Source organism: Adiantum capillus-veneris, chromosome 24 (assembly GCF_014529385.1).
Source record: "Adiantum capillus-veneris isolate H3 chromosome 24, ASM1452938v2, whole genome shotgun sequence".
Taxonomy (NCBI): Eukaryota; Viridiplantae; Streptophyta; class Polypodiopsida; order Polypodiales; family Pteridaceae; genus Adiantum; species Adiantum capillus-veneris.
Window position 1 is genome coordinate 143,964,264 of NC_140954.1, and position 23,107 is coordinate 143,987,370.

At 44.7% G+C, this 23,107-nt stretch overlaps 1 protein-coding gene across 3 annotated transcripts; it reads right to left on the reverse strand.

Moving 5' to 3' along the window:
- Positions 1–333: 333 nt before the first annotated feature.
- LOC147427288 (uncharacterized) lies at positions 334–22,130 on the reverse strand. 3 transcript variants are annotated; one of them, XM_086497965.1, is made up of 6 exons: positions 21,691–22,130; positions 3,953–4,096; positions 3,747–3,834; positions 1,498–1,507; positions 1,421–1,438; positions 334–1,347 (listed from the first exon to the last, which is right to left on the reverse strand). In XM_086497965.1, exons 1-6 carry the CDS (start codon positions 21,965–21,967, stop codon positions 1,132–1,134), a joined length of 753 nt encoding a protein of 250 aa, XP_086354091.1. In that variant the 5' UTR covers positions 21,968–22,130; the 3' UTR covers positions 334–1,131. The 3 variants fall into 3 exon arrangements, with proteins under 3 accessions (XP_086354091.1, XP_086354090.1, XP_086354089.1); XM_086497964.1 differs by having other exon boundaries at positions 334–1,343; positions 1,421–1,507; positions 3,747–4,096; positions 21,691–22,127; XM_086497963.1 differs by having other exon boundaries at positions 1,421–1,507; positions 3,747–4,096; positions 21,691–22,124.
- Positions 22,131–23,107: the final 977 nt, after the last annotated feature.

Below are 23,107 nucleotides of genomic sequence, written 5' to 3' on the forward strand. Positions count from 1 at the left end.
TGAAATGCATGAGTAGTGTAGGAAAACTAATAGACACAATTTTATTGAATCTAGGTGGTTGGGTAACCTTGTCAAGACAAGAGCCTCAATCTAGATGCTGAAAGGTGAAGCTCGCTCTTATTATGACTGAGACAAACTGCCGAATTGCCTCGGAGGAAATGAGATGACATATACCAAGAGTATTTGTATACTTGTATTGTATTTTATGGAGACAGTAGAGGAATGACTCGTTTTACAACCTGGTTTCCAATATCAAAGGGTCTACGATGTACAATGATTACTAGTCAAACATTTGAATCAAACAACCACTGGTTGAAGTGGATATAAGCTTCATGAAGACAATGAATCAATGCCCCAATCTTTCAAAAGTATTGAAAGTTACATTGAGTACTCAAATTAAATGACACAAACGATCCAGTTGTCCAGTTGATGATGCATGTTCATCGACATAAACCTGCCAAAACTTCGAAGTTTAAGATCAAGAAGCCTCCCGCTTCACCCAAATATACACAACCACCTCGCAATGCAAAGGCAAAGTCCATCTCTTGGGCTCGTTTTGGACCTTGTGCAGGCAACCTTGCACAAGCAATGGGACGTCTTCGGTTTAACACTCAACTTCAGACATGCATGAACATAAATGTAGGGTTTAAGGTTCAAATCCTAGAAAAGGGGCTCTAAGAAAGAGTTCAAACAGCTGTCTCAAGCAAATGAGAGGAAGTGCATGGCCATAGAGCTAGGGGGGGAAAAAGAGCACTGTCCTTTGTACATCGTCCATCCCAAGTGTCCCATCTTTTTTTAAACCCACCCAAGAGATTTGTATCCCCCAATTTCGACCCTCGAAATGTTGAAAGGCCCTTTGGAAAATCGCTTATCCAACCCACCAAAAGAGATCGGTACCTTGCTGGAGACTGTTTAGGGTCACATTATACAAAGTAAAGAAGGTCTACCGTAAGAAATGAAACCCTGTCCGAATCTGCTATTTTGAGGCAAAATGAAACCCGCCCTTTTCATGAACTCGTGGTTGTGTTATCTTCTAATCACCACTGCTCAGTGCTGACGCACAGGAACAATGCGCTAATGTAAAAATATGAACGCTTCTGAAATCAATCTTCGAAGGCCTTCCACATTTTCTTAGGAGCGGTACTCCGACAAATTTAAGGCTGCCATCCCCACAGCTGCACTTGATTCGCCGTAATCAATATCATCATCCTCTTCAAAATCATCATCATCATCATCATCATCCTCACTTTGATCTTCATCTTCATCGTCCTCATCTCTCTGTTGATAAATCTTGGTACCATAACCCTGAGAGTAAGTCCCATAACTCGAATCGGCATCAGCTCCTGCCTGGATAGAAGTCTTACTCGGTCAGAAGAGACGAATCAACAAGAAAACCAAAAGATTCCTCGATAAGAAATACCTGTCGCCCAAACTTGTGCTGTCTCACAGATAAACTTATATCCTTGGTCTCTTTCAGTGGATAACTACATTTCTTACAAGCCAGTGCCTGCAATCATGATACAGATAAGGGGGCACCATTTAACATGTCAAAACAGCATGTGAAATAATTTTCTTCGTAACTTCAAAACACTGCCAAAAAAGAACATGAGAAAAAAAAAACAGAAATAGAAATGCAATCACTCCATTTACACCTGCAGAGAGTGCCCAAATGGTTATGAGACAGACTTCTGTACAGTGTCTGTTCTCTATACATCATGTGCAAAATCTTTATGTCATGTGCCCATGCATGGCATCATTGCTTGCTCTAAACATCACTATGCCCATACTAAAGAGAAGCTGCAGCGTAAAATATTGTACATTTGGGGTGAGAGAGCTTTTTCAAAGCCATGGCTAGCGACGTGGTACATGTTCCCCTCGAGATACGCTAGTCACCTATCCCACAACGAAATCATTCAATATTGCAGTGTTCTATTTTTCTCTTTCTAGACTTTCAATTATTTCCTTCTTCATGCTCTTTAATCACCCATTCTGTGATGCATCATAAATCTCCATTCTAGCGCTCTTCCGATAGACATTCCCTTCACAGTGCTCTCGCCATCCATATAATGACACACCAGAAAATGTGCGGCCTTGGACTATTAGATATTCTGTTTACAATGCTCTCATCATCCATTTAATGATGCGTGCAGAATATGCAATTTCATTCTAATGAATCATTTTGAATGTTTCACTATCTATTCCAAACGGCAAAGGAACATTCATTGAGTAGAACAAACAACTGAAGGTGGGCTGTGCTTTGTGTGATAAATAATCTTGAGTCATGTAACTCCGTTACACGTGACATTGATGTAAAAGCTTCGGCTACCTCACTAATCAGAATCCCAAATTTGTTCCTCTCAGTGTTTTGAACTGGTGTTTTCTGCAGTAGCACAAAGGCACTTCCAAGAGGGCAGATAATGCTTACAACGAACATTGAAGTCAGAAACACATTATCTTAGAGATGTAATTTCAAGGTTAAGGTTGAGGCTATCCGAAGTGGCCATCACGCCCACATTTAGCAAGAAACTCATCAAGTGTTATGCCACAATTTAGGATAACACATTCTATATACAACATCATAATGTGGCTTTGTATGATCTACGAGAATGAAATAAGTGACTTTACTGGCCCGGAAGGTAAGCGACGTATCATTAATCCATTACCAACTTTGCCTATGAGAGGTTACGCTTCTAGGACCAATGAGATAAGTATTTTCCCGTACTTCCACTTTGGTCTCTACACGTCAACCATAGAGCTGTTCGTGTTGGTTATGAAGGTAAAGGTGAGAGGAGAGTGGACACATACCAAGGAGAGGGGAGAGTCATGATACTACCAAGGAATGATGCATTCAATGAGAACCCTAATACTAGCTTCTAATGTAAACGGGCTCTTCAATGTCCTATAATCTCCTCGAAAGTCTTGCTCGTGGTCTTCTATCAAATGCTGTATATTAGTCCACCCACAATGAATCATCCTCCTCAGAGTTTCCTCCTCCTCGAGGATTGCACACAGTATGTGGTCCAGATTGCAAAAAACCTCTCCTAGCAAAGGACATGTCCAGTGCTTTTTCACTTTCTCCCTTGCTACCCACCATGCTGTAGCACAATCAATGATACGAAATTACTGAAAATGTTCAAATCATTCTATAGGGCACTATGAAAGGAGTATGCACTTCAAATGAATAGGAATCAATCACTTATTTCTACAACCGAGGCATGAGTAGCAAAGTCGAGTTTAGGGAATGGTCCTTTCGATTTGGTAGAATCAATAGATCTGACTCTACCCACTAGCTGCACCCCTTCGAATGTAACAAAGTAGACTTGCCCTGTTCCCTTCGAATGTCACAAAGTAGACTTGCCCTGTTTGGTATGGACTAAATAACAAGGCATGACATGGTCATGTTGACGTACTAAATCTCTTTGTCTTGCCCAAAACTCATTGTTCATGTTGCACACAAAAAATAACAGAAAAACGGAGCCTCTCATTTTGGTGTGTGGAATGCATTGCACTCAACTCAACTTAGTAATCTAAATAGGTAATTCCTGATGAATTTGGCAGTCACATCTTGCCTTACCAAAGTAATACCAAAAAATATTCCTAAAAATTTTTCAATAAGAGAATATGAATGATGGAGATCTCTTGTCTTGCAAAATGGAGAACAATACAGAACCAAAAACAACAGTGTACAACCTGCTGCAAAAAAGGGCAGGTACAAATACATTTTAGAGCTAAAAGCGTCTCATTACCTCTCCTTTCTTGGCAATGTTGGTAACACCTTTGACATGCTCATCACAAAAGCATATTTTGCACCGTAGACAAGTATATATACCCAACCTGTTGCATGATAGGCAATGAAAAGTCTCTCCTTCAAGCTGTTGACATGAAGCTTGATGCTCAAACTGATCATCCTCACACAGCCATTGATCACATGAAAAACATCTGAAAATTCTACCTCCATGCTCCCAAACAGTCCGTTCACATTCACAACACACAGCATCTGTTAGTGGGCAGCTGCAACAGTGTGTTGTTAAGCATTTTTTGGAATGGCACAAGAAAGCCTCACAAAAGTCACAAATACAGCCGACCATTCCCATGCCTGCAAAAAATATGAAGAGCTGTAAGAACTGTGCAGTATGATATCAATTCTGCACCAATGCTAAGGAATTAAGTTCATTCAGCAGAGCGCTTTGCAAGCTTGGGATTCAATGACACAAAATGCTCAGCTTGAGATCATTGTAAGGCTGATCAGCAACCCACAGCCGGCACTGCTTACTCTATGTGTGTGTGTGTGTGTGTGTGTGTGTGTGATCAACCTGCAAAGGCTGTTCAGCCTTGCACAGAAAATCTCAGCGTGGACAGTTGCCCCTGCGCAGTCAATCAGCAGAGATTTCTTTCAGCAGAGGATTTTCATACTAATACTCAATTGCTCGATGTATGCCCTCTGTGGTTGAATGTACATAGTCTGTGCGTTTTTGTACAGAGTTTAAAGCAATCAAAAATCATAAAATCCAAAAAAGAGTGTGTGTGTGTGTGTGTGTGTGTGTGTGTGTGTGTGTGTGTGTGTGTGTCAGATTTTGGACTGCCCTTTATTACTGCATATAAACGAAGAAAACAGATGGCACCTGAGTCTTCTGGAATGGGTGAAATCCGGGATTGTCTGCTAGAGGATTTTGAAGGTGCACGGAATGCTTGGGAGGGGCACGAACCTGCTACTGAAGTGCTCATTCCTGTTCATGCACTGATGGACCCAGTGGCGCAATATGCTTTGAAAGCGGTTATTCTGTTTTTCCCAGGCAAGATGCCCACTGCGCAAGACGTGGGTCAATGGGTGGACTTCTTGCTTAAACGCCAGGCAGTTTGAGGCGTTTACTTTGGTGCCAGAGGATTCTATGAAGTTTTGCTAGCAGAGACTGATGCACGTAACATGTTGCTTGAGTTGTCTCCCCTGTTTTTTGGTACTCAAATGACACATGTATTGCCGTGGGCACTTACCAAGGACTATTAAAGCCTAATCCGTCATAAGTGCCCTGCATGGATGGAAATCCTTCATATTCCACGCACTTGGCGCCACTTCCTTCCTATGCTCGCCTCTCATTTGGGAAAAGTGATTTGTCCTCCCAAACTCGATGCTAATACAAATCGCTTCTATGTGCTTTGGGACACGGATGTTCCCACCCCTGAAGGTATTACTGTCAATTCGGGGGACCCACTCATTGGGAAACACCCTTTCAAGCTTAGATGGGGAAAATTTGCAAATTCATGCTTTCGTTGTGGGAAATTTGGACATATGCAATCCGAACGTTCCGAGCCTGTTTTGCAACCCCCTCTTTCGGTTGTCCCTCAGCTCGCGGTCTCTAATGAGAGAGAAGTCTCTAATCCCAGATCTGCCGTTGTTGCAGCTTTTGCACTGCCTAATGTCGTACCTTCGGAGAAAGGCAAGATTAAATCTGCTGCTTCCACAAATCCTCTGGGTAGAGGAAAGTCGCCTTCTTCTTCAGAAACCAAAAACAAGGGGAAAAATGTGGACTCGGCGGAAGGATCTCCTTGGGTGACCCCCAAGAAGACTGGTAAGATGCGCTCGCAGCTTTCTTCTCGTAATTATCTACCTCCTGAGGTTAAATCTGTAGGACAAAAATCCCTTCCTTGCAACGATAATCGCACTCTTGCGGAGGATGGAATAAGATGGTGCACTCTTACAGGGATGCAGTGGTTCATGGGACTTTTCAAGAATCTGAAAGTTTAGTTGCCCCTGAGACAGGCATGCAGAATACTGTGGTTGAGTCGCGGGTTGTTGATGTTGATGTGCTTATGCTGTACATATCTCTTAAATGCATAGTTGTGTGAAATGCATTTCATATAATGTGCATGGGTTATGTAACCCTGATAAGTGGAGACTAACCTGGCACTATGTACATACATGTGAGGTTGACATTGTGTTTTTGCAAGAGCATTTGCAAGATACTAGAATGCATATGCTAGTTCGTTGGGCTTTTCAGGTGTTCTCATTATGGTTAGGCATGAGTTGCAGCCGGTTCTGGCGTATAATGATCCGACGGGTCGTTGGATGATGGTCCAATGCACGATCAATGGTCAGATTTATGAATTTGGTGGTGTTTATGCGCACATGACCTCGGAACAACGAGCTATTTTGTGGGGTGAGATATCTTCTTATCCATGGCTTTCCAATGCGTTGCTTTGTGGTGATTTCAACAATGTGCCGGCTTCATCTGATAACACCACGGGACATTCTCACATGTTAAGCATAGAATTGCAAGCTTGGATGGATCTTGTGGCATGTACATGGACGTTGGACTTGTGGACCCTCTTGCATCCTGATGTTTCGGGGTATACATTTCGACATAATGCTTTTTTTGCATATCGTGCAATATTAGATCGATGGTATGTTCTTGGCATGCAACAATTTGACGAGTTTGTGTGCGAAATGAGCATCAATCGTTCTTTGCTTTTATCTGATCATGCTCCTGTTGTGATGTTGCTGCGCTTTGGGCAGCTTCATTATGATCAGCCTCTTTCCAAGAAGCGTTTGTTGCATATCAACAATGCATATCTTTCTCACGAGGTATTTTGTGAGATGATCTATAAGGTTATTCCCCCTTTGGTTGCTCAAATGCATCTTGATTCTAATGTTGCCTGGGTTCACTTTGGTGGGCGTGTGCAGAGTGTAATTCAGGCTATGGCAAGTATTACATGTTTCAATTACGTGGTGTTGTTGAGGATGCCAAGCATATGTATCAACAGCTCCAACTCTTAGCTGACGCACGTCTGTTGTCGGAAACTGAATCCACGGCCCTTTGTTAGGCCAGGGAGCATTTGTGGACAAGGGATGTGCCTCAAAGCAGTTTTTTAAGCACTTGCATCATTCAAGGGCCTCTCAAACTATTAAGCGGGTTATGTTTCGACCAAGAGCTTGGACAGCTTCGAAGCCTGAGCTTGCAGATGCCATGGTGTCCCATTTTAGGACTATTTTTGCCGCTCCCCTCGTGGCATCTGCCGGAGTTATTGATGCACAACAACTTTTGTTATCTACGATGCATTCAATTGTCTTGCCTCAGGATGCTTTGGCCATGGAAGCGGCTTTTACAGAGAATGAATCACACTCAGCCTTGCTTGCTCTCGGAAGATGGTGTTCGCTTGGCTGGGATGGGCTCACTGTGGAATCTTTTCTCTCTTTTTGGGAGCCTTTGAAAGAACCTTTACTTTATATGATGAACGCTGTGTGGGTAAAACAAGATTTGCCATTGTCTTGGAAAGAGAGTTTATTGAAGTTGCTACCTAAACAAGCGCTTTGTGAGCAGTTCTCGCATTGGCGGCCAATTTCTCTTATGCCGGTGATCTATAAAATCTTGGCTAAGGTCATTGTGAATCGTATAAAGGAACCTCTTATGGCTGGTATCCATTCCACGCAATATGGCTTTATTCCTCGTCGCCAGATTTTGGATAATCAGGCTAATGTTTCAATTGGAATGGAATATGCCAAATATACCCAGCAGGATGTTCTCGTAATGCTTCAATACGGTTCAATGGGATTTCATTGCTGCTACCATGAGGGCCATTGGCTTTGGCCCAAAGATGGTCAATGTCGTTTACTTCTTGTATGCTCGCAGTACATGTTCAGGTCTCCTTGATGGAGAGCTCACAGAACCTTGGTCTCTTGGATGCTCTGTGAGACAGGGTTGCCCGCTTAGCGCCTTGTTGTATGCCATTGTCACTCACCCTCTCTTATTGTATCTGGATCACTTGACTTTGCTCGGTCGACTTCATGGACTGAAGTTACCCAATGGGAAAGACTTTGCACGCCAAGCCTATGCTGATGATTCGTTGTTCATACCTCGTAATAACCTGGATGATGTGCGCGAAATTATGCAGGCCTTGGATACATTTGGCTTGGCAGCAGGCCTTAGGGTTAACTTTCGGAAATCGAAACTCTTGCCTCTTGTTGTTTGTGAGTGGCATCATCTTTTGTGGCCTGGCGAGATTCTAGATCCACATGTGGTGGTCAAGCATTTAGGATATCCTATCGGTTGGCAGGTTACTAATACGCAACAAATCGACTAGATCATGCAACGATTGAATGTCAAATTGCACTATTGAAAATTGTCTACATGGCCGCTGCATGTTCGACTTCGTATAGTGCAAAGTATCGTGATGGCTTATGTTCAGTTTTACTTGCCATTGCTGCACTGGCCTCACTCCCGCCTCTCATTGCTTATGCCTACTATTGTATCTCACTTGTGGCGCACCAATTCTCATAAGAAAGGTCTCCGTTTGTTAGCAATGGAGAAGCTTTGCACTCCAAAGCGTCTTGGCGGGCTGAATATTTTGGACCTTCGCCGCCATGCATTGGCAAGGAAGGCTATGTTATTGCCCACTCTTGCATTGCAGTCTCAGCCATGGACACTTATGGTTGCTGACATATGTCGACATGTTGTCACTCTTGCCTTTGGTCATTGGCAGACTTTCCTTTGGGAGACTATTTGGCAAGATGGTCGGTAATATTCCTGGTTGCTTGATCACCTCTAACTTGCTCTCTGCTTGGAAAGTTGCTACGGATCATCTCTCTTGGCATGGCAAGCAGCAAGCAAATGGGAATTCGTTGCGTTTGGAAAGCATTCATTGGAGCAGGGCGTTCTCTTTGACCCTGGTTGAGCAGTTGCTTGGTCAAGCCTACTTCCTCTTTGGTCGTGGCATCCGTACGGTGGATGATGTGGTGGATTCATCTGGGAATTTGCTTACCTTTTCTCAAGTAGCAGCACGTTTTGGGTTGGGCCTACATTATCGTCAAATTTGGAGCTTGCTTCGGCATATGTTGGATGTTTTTCTCCCTATTCCACCGCTGGCCGATGGATGCCGTATGCAGGACTGGAAATTATGGGACTCTTCTTTGGATGCGATTTCTACTTGCCATACATATGCTTCTCTCATGCAGGACTCTTGGCTGGATGATCATTGTAATGCACTCTGGGATTTGCATAAATCTGATCAATGGTGGAGGCGGGCTCTTACTGCAATTTGGAAGTCTCGCTTGCCTCTTAAGGAGCGTTTGTTTCTTTGGCGTTGTTTGCTAGGAGTTCTTCCAATTGGAACACTCCTTGCGGTGTCGGGGTATATGTGTTTGCTACGTGAGCCGGGCAGGCGCCGGGCCTCTGGTTGTGGGAGGTGAGAAAGAGAGAGAACAAGAACAATTGATGCAACTGACTCTGGCAATCACCGTAATCATCAAATAATCGATTAATATGTTTGAGTACAACTTAATCTTTAGCCAAGGCGGGCTGTTAACAGTGCCGTCACTTGGATCATCTGCTAACTAGGAGTTTAAGCTCCCGCTTTACAGAATTAACCGAGCCGTTAGCGACACCGGGCTTAACAGAATGATTAATCAAACATTAGCTGATGACGGTGAAGTAACTTCTGCAAACTTTATCTCGACTCATTGTCTCAATCTTCAGGCTTCAGAAATGATATGCAGCTTGCATGCATTGCCTCAACTCCCGAAGCTCGATCCCTTTTCAACTCGAATCCCTTTGCTTCTGCTCCCTTGTCTTATACTTGCTCAATCTCGGCTTATGTACGCTTAAAGCTTATGCTTGCTTCTTGGTTCTGCTCGCCTCGTCGTGCTCTAGACTTCCCAATTTTCCTTCATGCTCAGCTTGCTCAAGCTTCTAGTTCGAGCTTGAGAGGGAGAGAGAGATTGTTTCCTTTCCTTTACTAACCGAGTACGAGAGAGAGATAGCTTGGTGATCTTGTCTTCCTCCCGGATGCTTTGCTTTCTTGGGCTCTTTGCTCTCTCAAGCACGAGAGAAAGAGCGTCTTGCTTGCTATGTTCAAGCTCGAGAGGGAGAGAGGAAGAGAAAGCCTTGTTTTGTATCATCGGTACGAGAACGAGAGAGAGTCCTGTTATGCTTCTCAAGCTCGAGGACGAGAGCGAGAGAGAGGTAGCTCCTCCTCGTCTTGCCCTTCGACTCCCTCCTCTCTCTTCTTCCCTTTCTTCTCGTTCTTCCCCTTCCTAACCACTTCCTTGAAAATCCCTCCCTTATAATAGCCCTCTTGCTTTTGTTTTGCCCCACCACGCAATCACGGCGCCGTGATTGACGTTGCGTGCGAGCGGCCGTGATGACGTGGCAGTGGCGGATTTCAAGCAGCGCCGAATTTTGCGGAATTGGTACCAAAGAGGAGCGCTATGGCGAGGGCTGTAACTTTGCCTCCATGCTCGCTGCCAACCGCGCTCTCCACGGCCCAGCGCGAGCTCATCAACTTCCCTCTACGCCCTCTGCCCGCCTGTTCACGCCATCCACCTCATTTTCTTTGTTTTTACTCACACCTCTATAATTAGGGTGGCCAATGGAGAGGCTTTGGGTGGCCATTGAACTTAGGCTTATGGGCGGCCTTGCCACTTGGTTGCCTTTGGGTGGCCTAGCAGATCTACAAGGGCACCATTTTTGACATGCATAGCGGCCAAAGCAACACATATTCCACCAACAGTCCTTGACTAACAATATCCTCATGAATTTCGATGCCCGAATTACTTTTCCGACAGTGCCATACGCCTTCAATATGCAAGTATAAGTGATTGCATTCGGAGAGTTTTCCTCTCTTTGCATCTGCTCCAAATATCCAGCTTCCTGGTCCTGCCTTATTGGAGTTATCCCGCAATCATTGCATTCCAAGAGACGACATTCCGAATAGGAAGCTCTTCAAGCACTTTTTGTCCTTCAGTACGAGCACCACACAGATTCCTCCTGACTAATAACAGTCGCCTCGTCGATTTGAAATTACCATAACTTGACCGTCCGGATTCTGTTTGTCGTGTCGTCACTTTCTATGACCTTCATACGCTGCATAAAACATACACATCACCTGGCAAGGCTCCAAAACCCTCAGTTGGCACACTGACCGAGCCAATCAGACTGGTGCAGAACCGACCCCCGGTGTATCTTTAATGGCCAATATCTTGGCAACCGGAACTCCGATCGCTAATCTATAAAGACCGACGCGCTCCACAAAGTGAGCACTTCAGGCCCGTGCATTCATTTCATTTTTGTCACCTCAACTGTAGTTGCCCAATCCGGTACGGATCTGCAATCGACTTAAACTTCAAACTGCCATAACTTCTTCACCGTAGCTCCAATCGACGAGCCGTAAAGACAGGCTAGTAGAGCACTTCAAGCACTGCAGTTTTAGATCATAATCTTCCATCTGTTCTCACATCAAGCATAATCATTTTTGGCATCATTAAGGCATCTATTGGCCCTTTTAACCCGCATCTAGCATACATTAATCATTAAACTTGGCTTGTTAACAAGCCCTGATCACTGACCATTAAATGTGTAGGCTTCAAAGAAGCTTAGCTTGCATTTCTCTACTCTTTTCTCTTCATGGCAACGGAGCTGCACGACAGCGACGCGTCATATTAGCTCCTCTCGTTGCATCACTTGCTTCGCTACTGATGAGACTGTCCGACATCTGCTTTGAGAGTGTCGTTGCACTAGGGCTTTCCTTCGCTGCGTTTCTGCTTGTATGCACCTTCTATTTCCCTCAGCAGTCTTCCACAGACGATTTTGGCTTTTTGGCATTCTCTCCAGCAATTTGCAATTTTCTTCGCATGGGTCAGATTTTGGTCGCTATGGTCCTTGTGGCACCGCCGCAATCTCCGCATGTTTCACCAGCATCATCAGATCCTTTTCCATCGTTCAAGTTTTCGCTGAGGCAATCGTTACATTATAACTTTGACATTGGGACATATCCTTGGAAATCTTTCAGCTCTTCTATGTTTGCTTTTAGCGCTTCTGTATGGCAGAGCACTTCAGTGTTCTTCCCTTTGTATATGATCTTTTTGGTGGGTTTTCCTCACCTTGAGGTTTCCCACAGGTAAATTAATCAAATCAGATTTACAAAAAAAGTGTGTGTGCATGTTTGTATCTATTTTCATTTTCTTTCTGGCCAAGCGCGGAGGGAGGGGGGACACCAGGGGGAGGGGGGGGATGGTTTGGGGGTGTTCCCCCTGGTAGCTCTGTCAAGTATCTGATCTTACTCCTCAGTCAGCTGGTCACCCTCTTCCTCAATCGATCCGAGGCTTTTACATTTCTGTGTGTCCTAATGCCCAGCTATCGTTGTACAACCAGTTTTCATACGAGTTGTTTACAGGTTTGTGCAAGCCACCTCTTGGCTTCCATGCAATATTGCCTTTGCCTGTCACTCAATGCTGACAGATGTGGCATGATGAAATGTCTGCTGATGTGGCTGCCAAAATGGCAGCATGATAGTGACAGATGCCAAAAATCATCCAAATTTAATGAACAAAGGCCCCTGGCATAAAAATCAAGGTGAAAAAGTGAGTGGCAGAGTCCACTCCTAGAAGCATTGGCACCTAAGTCAAACGCCCCTTTTTGGGGCTTCTTTTCTATATTAATAATCACAAAGTACAACTACCGGGGAATCACAAAGTACAACTGCCAAGGAATCATGCCACAATACACTAACCTGCCAAAAAGGATCCCAATGCTCATATTTAAAGGCACTGAGGCCCAAAAGCAACAATTACAAAAGCTAGCACCCAAAAGATCTCTTGCTAAAAACATAGTGCCCAAAAAGCTCTGCAAGTGAATGCTTTCACGTTCAAGTTCAAGTTTGCAAGTGAATGCTTTCACGTTCAAGTTCAAGTTCAAATGTTTGTTGTTATAGTTCAGTTCAATGATTGTTGTAGGGATTCTACAACCTTGCGGGTGGCTTGCCTTTTTCAAAAAAAGTATAGTAGCCGATAAAAATTATTCGGTTGGACTTATAATCAAACTTCCCCCATTGCTTCTTCGGAAGACGGATGTAGACATCGCTCCCAAAAATCTAACATCATGCTTTCGATGAGTAAACCTTAAATGCATAGTAACAGGGAATGGCCATTTTCAGGTTCCCGTTTCCCCGTTCCGATCCCAATTTCCCATTCCGAATCCCCGTTCCGTGTTTCAAACGTGAGTATCCGAAACAAGGAATGGCATTTCATGTATATTGCCGTTCCCCGTTCCCCGTTCCGATTTCCCGTTCCGGGTGACTATGCTTAAATGGAGTCTGTTGAGGGAGCGAAGTCCTAGAAGACCGGTTGAGGGTATGAACCGCTATCACAACTGCCTCAACCCACAAGGTCTTTGGCAAATCTCGATGCTCAAGCATTATCCGCGCTACCTTCACCACAATCATATCTTTAGCTCCACTGCTCCACTCTCTAAGGGCGATCCAGTATTTGCAAGCTCTCGCTTGATGCCAAGGTAATGGTCCTCACAAAACTGCACAAAAGAATTGAAGTAAACTCTCCACCTTTGTCAACACAAGTAGTCTTCAAATGCTTGTTGGCTCCTCCTCTACAAGCGTACGCCAATTCTTGAAGATCTTAAAAAAACTCGTCCTTGTGCTTGAGGAAGTATACCCAAGTAAAGTGTCACAAACTGATGGTGTGGAATGTCCACACTTACAGATGTTTGGCTCAAAGGACATTTGGGTGTTAAGGTTTTTATGGGGGTTAGGGTTTAAAGACCTAACTATACCTAGCTTGCAGAACTTGGCCATAGGACCTAAACTCACTAAAGACAAAGTGTTAAGTGATGACAAACACAAATTATAAAATGGCTAGCAAGTTGCAAGCTACAAGGATAAACTAGTGAACAACTAAGTACTTGGCGCTGTTGTTAGAGAGTAGTACATGCGAAAATGTGACTTTTCATTTGCACAAAGAGATGGTAGACCAAGCCAAGAGTGGATCCCTCCATGTCTATCACTCATAGAAGCACGTAAACTTGCTGCAAAGCCACAATGAGACTCTATACCTCCACCCAAATTAGCTAAATCCAAAACCCGCCTCTCTATGTATTTCGTGGCCTGTGTCTGTGGATGATACATGTCTCCACTTTGGATCCACAATTGTCTGTAAGAGTGAATCCCTCAACCTAAAAAGCCTCTGCAACACAAAGTAAATGTATGAAAATCTAGTTTTGGAAGGATGCACCGTATCCAAGGTGTTGTGGCTCCTGAAGATGGCCAATGCATTATGCTTCTTGCGGAAAAAGGTAGTAATCTTCATCGCATCGGAGACAATGGGCTCTACCCAAGACAACTTGCCTATGCCCTCCATAAGTGTCACGTACAGCGGAATTGACATGTTGAAGATCTAGGTTCCACACTTTCATAAAGCTTTTTTGATCTGAGAAAAATATGCTTCCATTAGTTAATAAAACTCTTCATAGAGCTACAACCACCTCTACTAGAGAGGGCTACATCAACCATAAGGGAAGACTCTCCCAATGAAAAACACCATATGTACAATGAGGGCTAAATCAAGAGATGGGAGGTCACCCTGGACCGTGGTGAAGAACGGCCAAGGGCACCAAAGTCGCAGGAACGCCTCTCTGCGCTCCCGCATGCGGTCAGAGCTGCCTTGAAGTCTCTCGAACTGATTCCTGAGAGTATGGATCAACTCCAGCCAAAAGTCACGAACAATCTTCGGCGATGGTACAGGCCGCGAAACCAACTTCCAAGTGTTGATCTTCTTGATGGAATCAAGTTCTTTCAGCATGGCCAACTTCCACTTTGGTTGTAAAAGCGCCTCCTCAACTATCAAAGGATCTCTGTCCTTGATCACTCTCAACATCAAAGCATAGTTCACCTGTAATAAAGTTTTGTCACAAACTGCTTTCACAAACTGCTAACGTGGCATAACCAACTGATAATAAGTTGTTCCCAACTTATGGGCAATTGCCGAGGGGCCAAAGGGACACAAAGGGATTAAAAACTGCGAATGGCTAGCTGTATCGACGTTGCAAATAGCGTTGGCTTCTGACATGGGAGAACGTATGGATTTTCATAAATTGCGTTGACAACGCTAACGGCACAACTGTACGGATTTTCGAGAATAGCGCTGCCAGTTTTTGGGCTTACTACTTTTGAGTTTAAAGCTTTTGAGTACCTGCTTTTGGGGCTTTGCTTTTGGAATCCCTTGTAAGAATAAAAGGAACCCAAGGGCCTCACTTTGCAAAGCATATAGACGCAGAGTCTGAGAGCAGAGGACCCTCGGGAGTTGTACTTTGCTCAAAGATTAATACAAAATGAAATACAAAAAGGGGCACCAATCTTTGGGGCCAATCTCTCTTGGCATGGAACTACACCAGGCCGTGTGGACTCAACTTAACTGTGATTTGATTCTGTGAAGTGTTTTAAGTGAATCTCTCTTTCGTGTCACGACAGATTTTAGACTTGGGCTGACCAAGTTTGTTACAGTGGTATCAGAGCTCAGTCAATTTCTTTTCTACCAGGAAATCCGATCCTTTTTCTCGTGACACACATGGATTCAGACAAGAATCAAACGACTCCTCTTGCCACCTCAAAAACGGGAGGCGTTACGAAAAATTCAAGTGCACGAGTACGGGCCACCTTGGCCTACGCAGTATCAGCTCATGGAGATGCAACGTCAATAGCAGGTTGATGAGTGCGCAAAGCAGATGCTCCAATTTGCCAAGGATCCACAGTATGCCAAATTTTTGGTCGGACACCCGACGGATGAAGTGCACACTCATTGGCAGAAAGCTATTGAGTCACCAATAAAACTGGCAATCTAGAAACCTTAAACTCCAAGGATGTTTACTAAAGAAGAACTTCATGATGTCGTTGAAAACCAAATCAATCAACTTCTAGATGCGAAGAAGCCATCGAAGAAGCAATTGAAGAAGCGCAACAAGGGGACTGACTACCCCGATTACTTGGGCCGTCGATCTTCTTTTGCAACTGCACGAAAACAGAAGAAGCATGTACATTTTGAAGAACTACCGAGTTCTTCTCTTTCTTTTTCTGACAGTTCTTCTAGCTCTTCCTCTTCTGACTCAAGTGAGGAGAACAAAAAGGGCAAGAAACGAAGCAAGAATCTATTGAGTTAAAGGCCCTAAATAACCCCTTTTGTACACTTTATGTACATTTTTTTACTTTGTCCAAGTTCAATAGAACCTAGGACAAGCATGATGATTTGCATGAAGATGATATGATTGTTCACAAGGATGATGTGTTAGTTGATGCTTTTTCTAGTGAAGCTAACCTCATTGCAGAGACGATCAATCACGAAGCACCGATCTTGGCTCTCGAGTCGAGGTCCAAAGATCCCCTCAGGAAGAACCGATCTTGGCTCTCGAGCCTAGGTACAAAGAACCCTCACAGGAAGTACTATCGTTCGCATGATTAGTCAGCACGCATTGTACGAGTGTTTCATTCGTGATCGTTTCCTGTATTTTAGTTAGCATCTTTATGTGATCCCTTTCTCTAGGCATGACATATTGTACGTTGAGCACGTTTCACTCATGAATGAGCGCGGATGTATGCGGATTTCTCATTGAAAGGATGAACTGTTTGCATTCAAGGTGGTCACATTCCATGTCTCTTTCTTGGCCTGCCGCATTCGTAGAACGAGCACAAGAAAGTATGAGCACCAAGCATCGGCATTTCCATTGTGTTTTGCCACATTTAGATCAAAAAGAAAAGATTCGATCTCATTGTTTACATGTGTTTGATGAACGGTTTGGCACTCCGTCTATTTGTTCATCTATATTGCATGCACAGTCTTTGAGGCAGACGAGTTTTTCCAGTCACTTTACATGGAATGGGTATGTTCATGTTTTTGTGTTGGAAGTGGTTTCAGGAATTTTCAGTCATGGAGATTCTTGAAGAAGGAAGAAGCATGACTCTAGGCGAGGTTGAAGCATCGAAGGAGCCACAGAAGACTTTGTGTCGCTTTTGGCGCGGCCCAAAGAAGCAAGCGTTGCAGACCTCTAAGAAGTTCAAGTACCGCACGACCCACACATCAGAGTGGGCCGGCGAAGAGTCCCTTCCAAGATTCCGGATGTTGTTGGCAATCTCCCTCGACGCCATACAGTTCGGTACCAGTACCTCACTTTGAAAAGGAGGGGATGTCACATGAAACATCCAACCCTATGTGTCCGTGGACAAGCTACATCATGACCAAGGTTCAATTCAGTCAAGTCAGTCTAGAATAGGAAGTGATCTGGCACTTTTGTGAGTCTGTTCATAGACCGTGCATGACCAGTCATGTAGAGTAGATGCATATCCTCCGGTTGCACACAGCATGACCATCAGATTCCAGTCAGATCCCATCAGTAGCATTTTTATAGTGCATAGACCTATTTTCCCTATTTTTGACATTTTTCACTTATTATTTTTAAGTGACCTTTGTTGGAAACTAGGTAGGGCAATTTTGCTAAGATAATATATAAGCAAACTAGAGTTAGCACTTTCTAGCAAAGGAGCATTGCTCAATAGGCACCTTCTCAGCAGGACCCCCAACAGCATGGCCTAGCGTTTTTGCAACTCGGCATAAAGCTAGCGTTTTTGCAAGAATAGATCAGCCTTGGCGATTTTGCATTACGGAGAAGCTTCGGCATTAACAGGCACAGCAAAACCACTTCACGATAGCAGATCAGCCCTAGCGTTCGTGGATTTTATCCACTAGCAAATTTTCAGCCCTAGCGTTTTTGCATATGCAGACACATCAGCGTTTTTGCAGATCTTCGCGACGGAATCCCCACAAGCATCAGCATTTTCAGTTTTCAGCAGTTAGCACTCGCAGAAGAAGTCCCGAACCTCGCAGATCTCGCCTTCCTGCAGCAGTTCCTTGCCGCACGGTCAGATTTTGCAAGGTTTACAATTTCAGCCCGGAAAAAGCAGATTTCAGCATCTGCGTTTTCAGCGCGTCGTCGTTGCATCATCGTCATCGCCGTCATCATCGACAAAAGTCAGAATTCAGCAGATAAAGATTTGCAGAATTCAGCCATTAGCATTTTCAAATTTCAGCCCGTCTCGTCGTCGTCCCCATGGTCGTCGACATCGTCGGCAAGTCCAAGCATTGTAGAGATTTCTGCAATCATAAGTAGACCGCTCTCGCCATAGAGAGTGGGGCCTTCGGAGGAGGGTTTTACATCTCTGGTGTCGTATACTCTTCTCTCTATCTCTCAGTCTCAGCACTTCCATTCACCGTGTTCATTCACTTTGTTTGTGTTCATTGCACTCTCTCACTAAAAGAACGGAAGGCTCTCCCTTCTGTAAGTAAAAGGAACCCTTGAGCACAATTCGGAGCACTCATCTTAAGCAAAGTTCAACATCATTCATTTCCACTGCACCTTACACAAGCCCTCTGGCGTTTTCTCCTCAGCAAGACATCAGTGTTTTCATTAAGCATCATCAGTCCTAGCACCAGGACTTTCAGCATTCAGCGCTTGCAGATCAGCCTACGCCAGCGTTTGCAAATCAGCCTACACCAGCGTTTGCATCAGCGTTTTCGGCAGACTGTGTCAGCCAACAGCAGCGTTTTTCGACAGCCTGTTTTCAGCCAAGTAGTCCAGCGTTTTCAGCCCAGATCCAGCAGCGTTTTCAGCCTTTAAAGACGGCATTTTCAGCCATCAGTCGTCAGTGTCATCGTCGTCACCTTCGCGTTGCCGTCGTCATCGACTTAGACCATCATTGCATCATAGCATCAAGAACTTTGCATCAGCACCATTGTACCAGATTTGTGCAATCGATAGCATAGACTTCTCTCACCATCGAGAAAGGGGCCCCTTGGAGGAGGGTTTGACAACAATCTGGTGTCGTATTCTTCTCTCTATCTCTCTCTCAGTCTCAGCACGAAGCTTCGACCTCCTCGGCGGAAGTAGTAAAGTCACCGGCCTTTGTTCATTTGGAGATTCTCCCTTCGACGGACTCTTCGAGGACATCGGAGGCATTGGTGACCCATTTTTCCTCGAGATAGTCGTGATTGGTTTCTTGACAGTGGTGCCTCACGGCACATGACACCTACGAAGGATCTATTGTCCAACATGCGGCGACATTGTGGTACTATCTTCATCTACGACAAATGTGAAATGGAGTTGTAGAGCGGAACAACAGGACAGTAGTAGAGATGGCTAGGACCATGCTTGAGCATCGAGATTTGCTTAAGTCCTTGAGGGCAGTTGCAACGACTGTCCACACCCTCAACAGATCTCCAACCTCTTCAGTTCCAAAGATGACACCATTTGAAGCCTAGTTTGGTAAGAAGCCCGACGTCTCCCATTTCAGAATTTTTGGGAGCAATGCCTATGTCCACGTACCAAAGGAGCAAAGGGGTAAGTTTGACCCCAAGACCCACAACATGATCTTTGTCAGCTACAACTCTCTTTCAGTGGGATATAAGCCTAGCGTTTTTGCAGCAGAGGACAAGACAGCCTGGCGTTTTTGCAATTACAAACCAACCTCAGCAGTTTGCAGATTCCCGACGACAAAACCCTCATTTGCAATTTTCAGTTTTCAGCATAAAGACACAGCAAAACAAGTCCCAAACCTCGCAGACCTCACCTTCCCGCAGCAGATCTCGCCGCACGGTCAGATCAGCCAATGTTTGCACTTTACAATGTTCAATATACTCGCAAGATACGGGATATCTGGGATCAACTCATTGCGACAAGTGGAGATGTTTTTACACAACCCATGGCAAGACTTCTACTCTTCAAGATTCCTGAGCAGTTTGACCCATACTTATAAAGTATGCTCATGTAAGATGCAGCGGAATTGAATGTTGAACTTTGCTCAAGATGAGTGCTCCGAACTGTGCTCAAGGGTTCCTTTTACTTACAAAAGGGAGAGCCTTCCGTTCCTTTAGTGAGAGAGTGCAAATGATCACAACAAAGTGGTAAACACTGTGAATGAAGGTGTTGAGACTGAGAGATAGAGAGAAAAGAATACGACACCAGAAAAGTTGTCAAACCCTCCTCCAAGGGCCCCTCTCTCGATGGCAAGAGAAGTCTATGCTATCGATTGCACAAATCTCGTACAATGGTCTAAATGCAATGGACTTGCCGGCTCCGTATGATGAGGACGGCGACGAGACGAGTTGAATCTGAAAACGCTAAGGGCTGAAATCTGCAAATCTTGTATCTGCTAAATTCTGACTCTGTGTCGGTGACAACGGCCATGCGACGACGACGCGCTAAAAACGCAGATGCTGAAATCTGTGAATAGCGGGCTGAATCTGCAAACGCTGGCTGATCTGACCATGCGACAAGGATCTACTGCGCGAAGGTGAGATCTGCGAGGTTTGGGGGCTGCGGTGCAGAGCCTGACTGCTGAAAACTGAAAATGTTGATGCAATAATGGGTTTTGTCGCCAAGAGACTACAAACGCTAGGGCTAGTTTGCTGTTCCAAAAACGCTAGGGCTGTTGCTGCAAAAACACTATGCTGAACTACTGGAAATTGCTAACGCCAGGCTGATCTACAATCTGCAAAACGCTGGGGCTGATTTGCTGCAAAGAACGCTAGGCTTCTTGATGGCTGAAAACGCTAGGGATTCTCCAAGGGTCTTGCTGAGAAGGTGCACTGGTAGAACTGGGTTCCCTGCTGCCTCTTCGACCAGAAAGTGCTAGCGCTAGTTTTCTTATATATATCCTTAGCCAATTTGCCCTACCCAGTTTCCCAACAAAGTCACTTATTAATAATAAATGAAAATGGCTAAAATAGAGAAAATAGGTTCTGTGCACTGTAAAATGCTCCTGATGGAATCCGATGGTAATGTTGATGATCATGTTGTGTGCAACCAGAGGATATGCATCTACTCTAAGTGTCTGGACATGCACGGTCTGCGAATAGACTCACAAAGGTGCCAGAACACTTCCTAAGTTAATTGAACCCTAGACATGAAGTAGCTTGTCCACTTGCACATAGGGTTAAATGGTGCCCTTGTTGTGAGGGAAGTGACAGCGAAGGCAAGAAGAAGAAAGACTCGGGAGAGTCATCAAAAAAGAAGATAAGAAAGGGAACATCGAATGCCACTATTGCAAGAATAAGGGGCAAAGGAAACTGAATGTTGGAAGAAGAACAAGGATGAAGAAGGCAAGTAAAAGCATTCGGCTTCTACAACGATTGTGAAGGTCATGGAGGTGTCTCATTGCGTGCATCTACTAAGACGGCTCTCACTATGTCTCCCTCAAGAGCTTGGATCGTGAAGTGCAGTGCTATGCCGCACATGGCTTCTATGTGAGAGAGATTTAGCTCTCTCCAGCCTACTCATGGACAATCTTGTCACTTTGGGTGCCTCTCAAGAGGTATGGCAAGAGGCAAGCAAAAGGTCTCACCGGCTCTCGTTTGTGCAAGCTCTCTTTTGTGTTTTGGCTGAGGGTTGCCATCGCCTTGGATCCCTCTCTCCTTGTGCTCCACTCTCTCTATCCTTCCTCTTTACAAAGTGACTTTTTATAGGTGCATGTGGAAGGTCTGAGTGAGATCCCTCTCATGAAGGGCTGCTCATGTGATATGCCATCCCTCCAATGTTTGAGGTGTTATGTTACGTAGAGAGTGTTGGATGTTCGCCATTGAGAAAGGTGTTTGTGCACCTGCTGTTTGAGTTTATCTTTCACTCTTACTTCGACATGTTCCACAGTTCAAGAACAAAGTACCTCAGCGATGGCTATTCATGGCTCTCATTTAGTGAAATGCTGCTACTGCCAAATCATTATACTAAAAAATGAGATCAAGGCTTTTAACTGAAATCAAGCCAAGACTATGCAAAACTAGTGGAAAACTGAAATGCTAAATGTCATGGTATGAAAGGTGTTAAATGTCATGGTATCAAAAAAGGTATAGAAGCTGTATGTTGATAAACATGCCTGTGACATTCTTTCCCGGGTGGCGGACAACACAGTCGGAACCAGCTGCCATACACTTGGTTTTGCCACAAGCCGCACATGCTGGAGTCTTGGGCACGCTGCCACAGAAATAACAGAAGGCTCGATTTTTTTGAGCCCGTTGGCAGAAGTCGCAAGTCATACAGATGTTGGAGGGATGCTTCCCGAGATCGACTTGAAACTGCTGCTGTGAAATGGCCTTCTGCCGAGCCTTCTGCTGCTCGGCTTTCTTCCGTGCTCCTGTCTTGCGCTTCGGCATCTCTCTCTAGCGCGCGCGCGCTCTCTCTCTCTCTCTCTCTCTCTCTCAACACAATGGTGGCTGGGTGAGAAGAGGTGGTTCAAACTTCCCACTGCTGAAAGCCTTCCACAGCCTTAGGACACTGTCGGCTAGTGAAACAAGAGTGTTCAACGTTTGCAATTCCAATGTGCAAATGCGCCCTAACCCCAATGGGGATCAATGGTCCCTCTCAAAAGGCGCGGGTGATGCTCATCTACGTCGTCAGATCGTGGATGTGCTCGGTTGTAATCACAATGTGATCGTCATATGATATGATCACAATGTGATTTTTCTCTAATCGCCAAGAGAGCTAAACAAGGGGTGTTATCCAAATGTGATCCCTGTGTGACCCACAAAAACGTCAAAATCCAAAATTTGCTTTATTTGTTTCATTTATGCATCACCTATCAACTCGTGAGACGACGAATAGCTTAATGGCAAGGCATTGGATCAGTGAGCTCGAGGTGGTGAGATTGAACACTAGTGCCTCACCCGGGTGGCTTTTTTGTATTTCCAAGTCCAAGAAGCTTCCTTAGATTCTTAAATTATCCCCCTTGCCCATCGGGCGACCCTTGATGCAGCTTACATGCACACCATTGATCCCTAATGGGAAAAGGGTGTCGATTAGTCTCAATGCTTGCTCAACCTCCCTCCTCTCTATAGTTATGACACGCCACCAATATTGAATGGATCAAGATTGGGGGTGCGTTTGAGAGGCGTGGGCGAAATCAAGGTCGTGGATCTAGAGAGAAGTTTGCACATACTCCACAGTATCTCACACGGGCTGCGGTTGAGGGAATTCGGGTCGGCTGATGCACATTTGTAAATTCAAGAAACTTTGTAAATTCGGGACGAAAACTAAATTCAAATAGGCTTGTAAATTCAGGCCACTTCGTGCCCTGTGACTTGAATCCACAACCTCTTTGCAACAAGCCATGTACTCTAACCACTATGCACGTGCGTTCATTGAAATATAGGGCATTTGGGTGTGTCATCTTGTAAATGCAAATGGATTTGTAAATTCGAGGCAAATTTGGTAATGCGCCCCGCCAAATCTAACAGTCCACACGCTGTTGGAATTAGGGTTGCGGGGAAACACACACAACTTGGAGAAGATGAAGA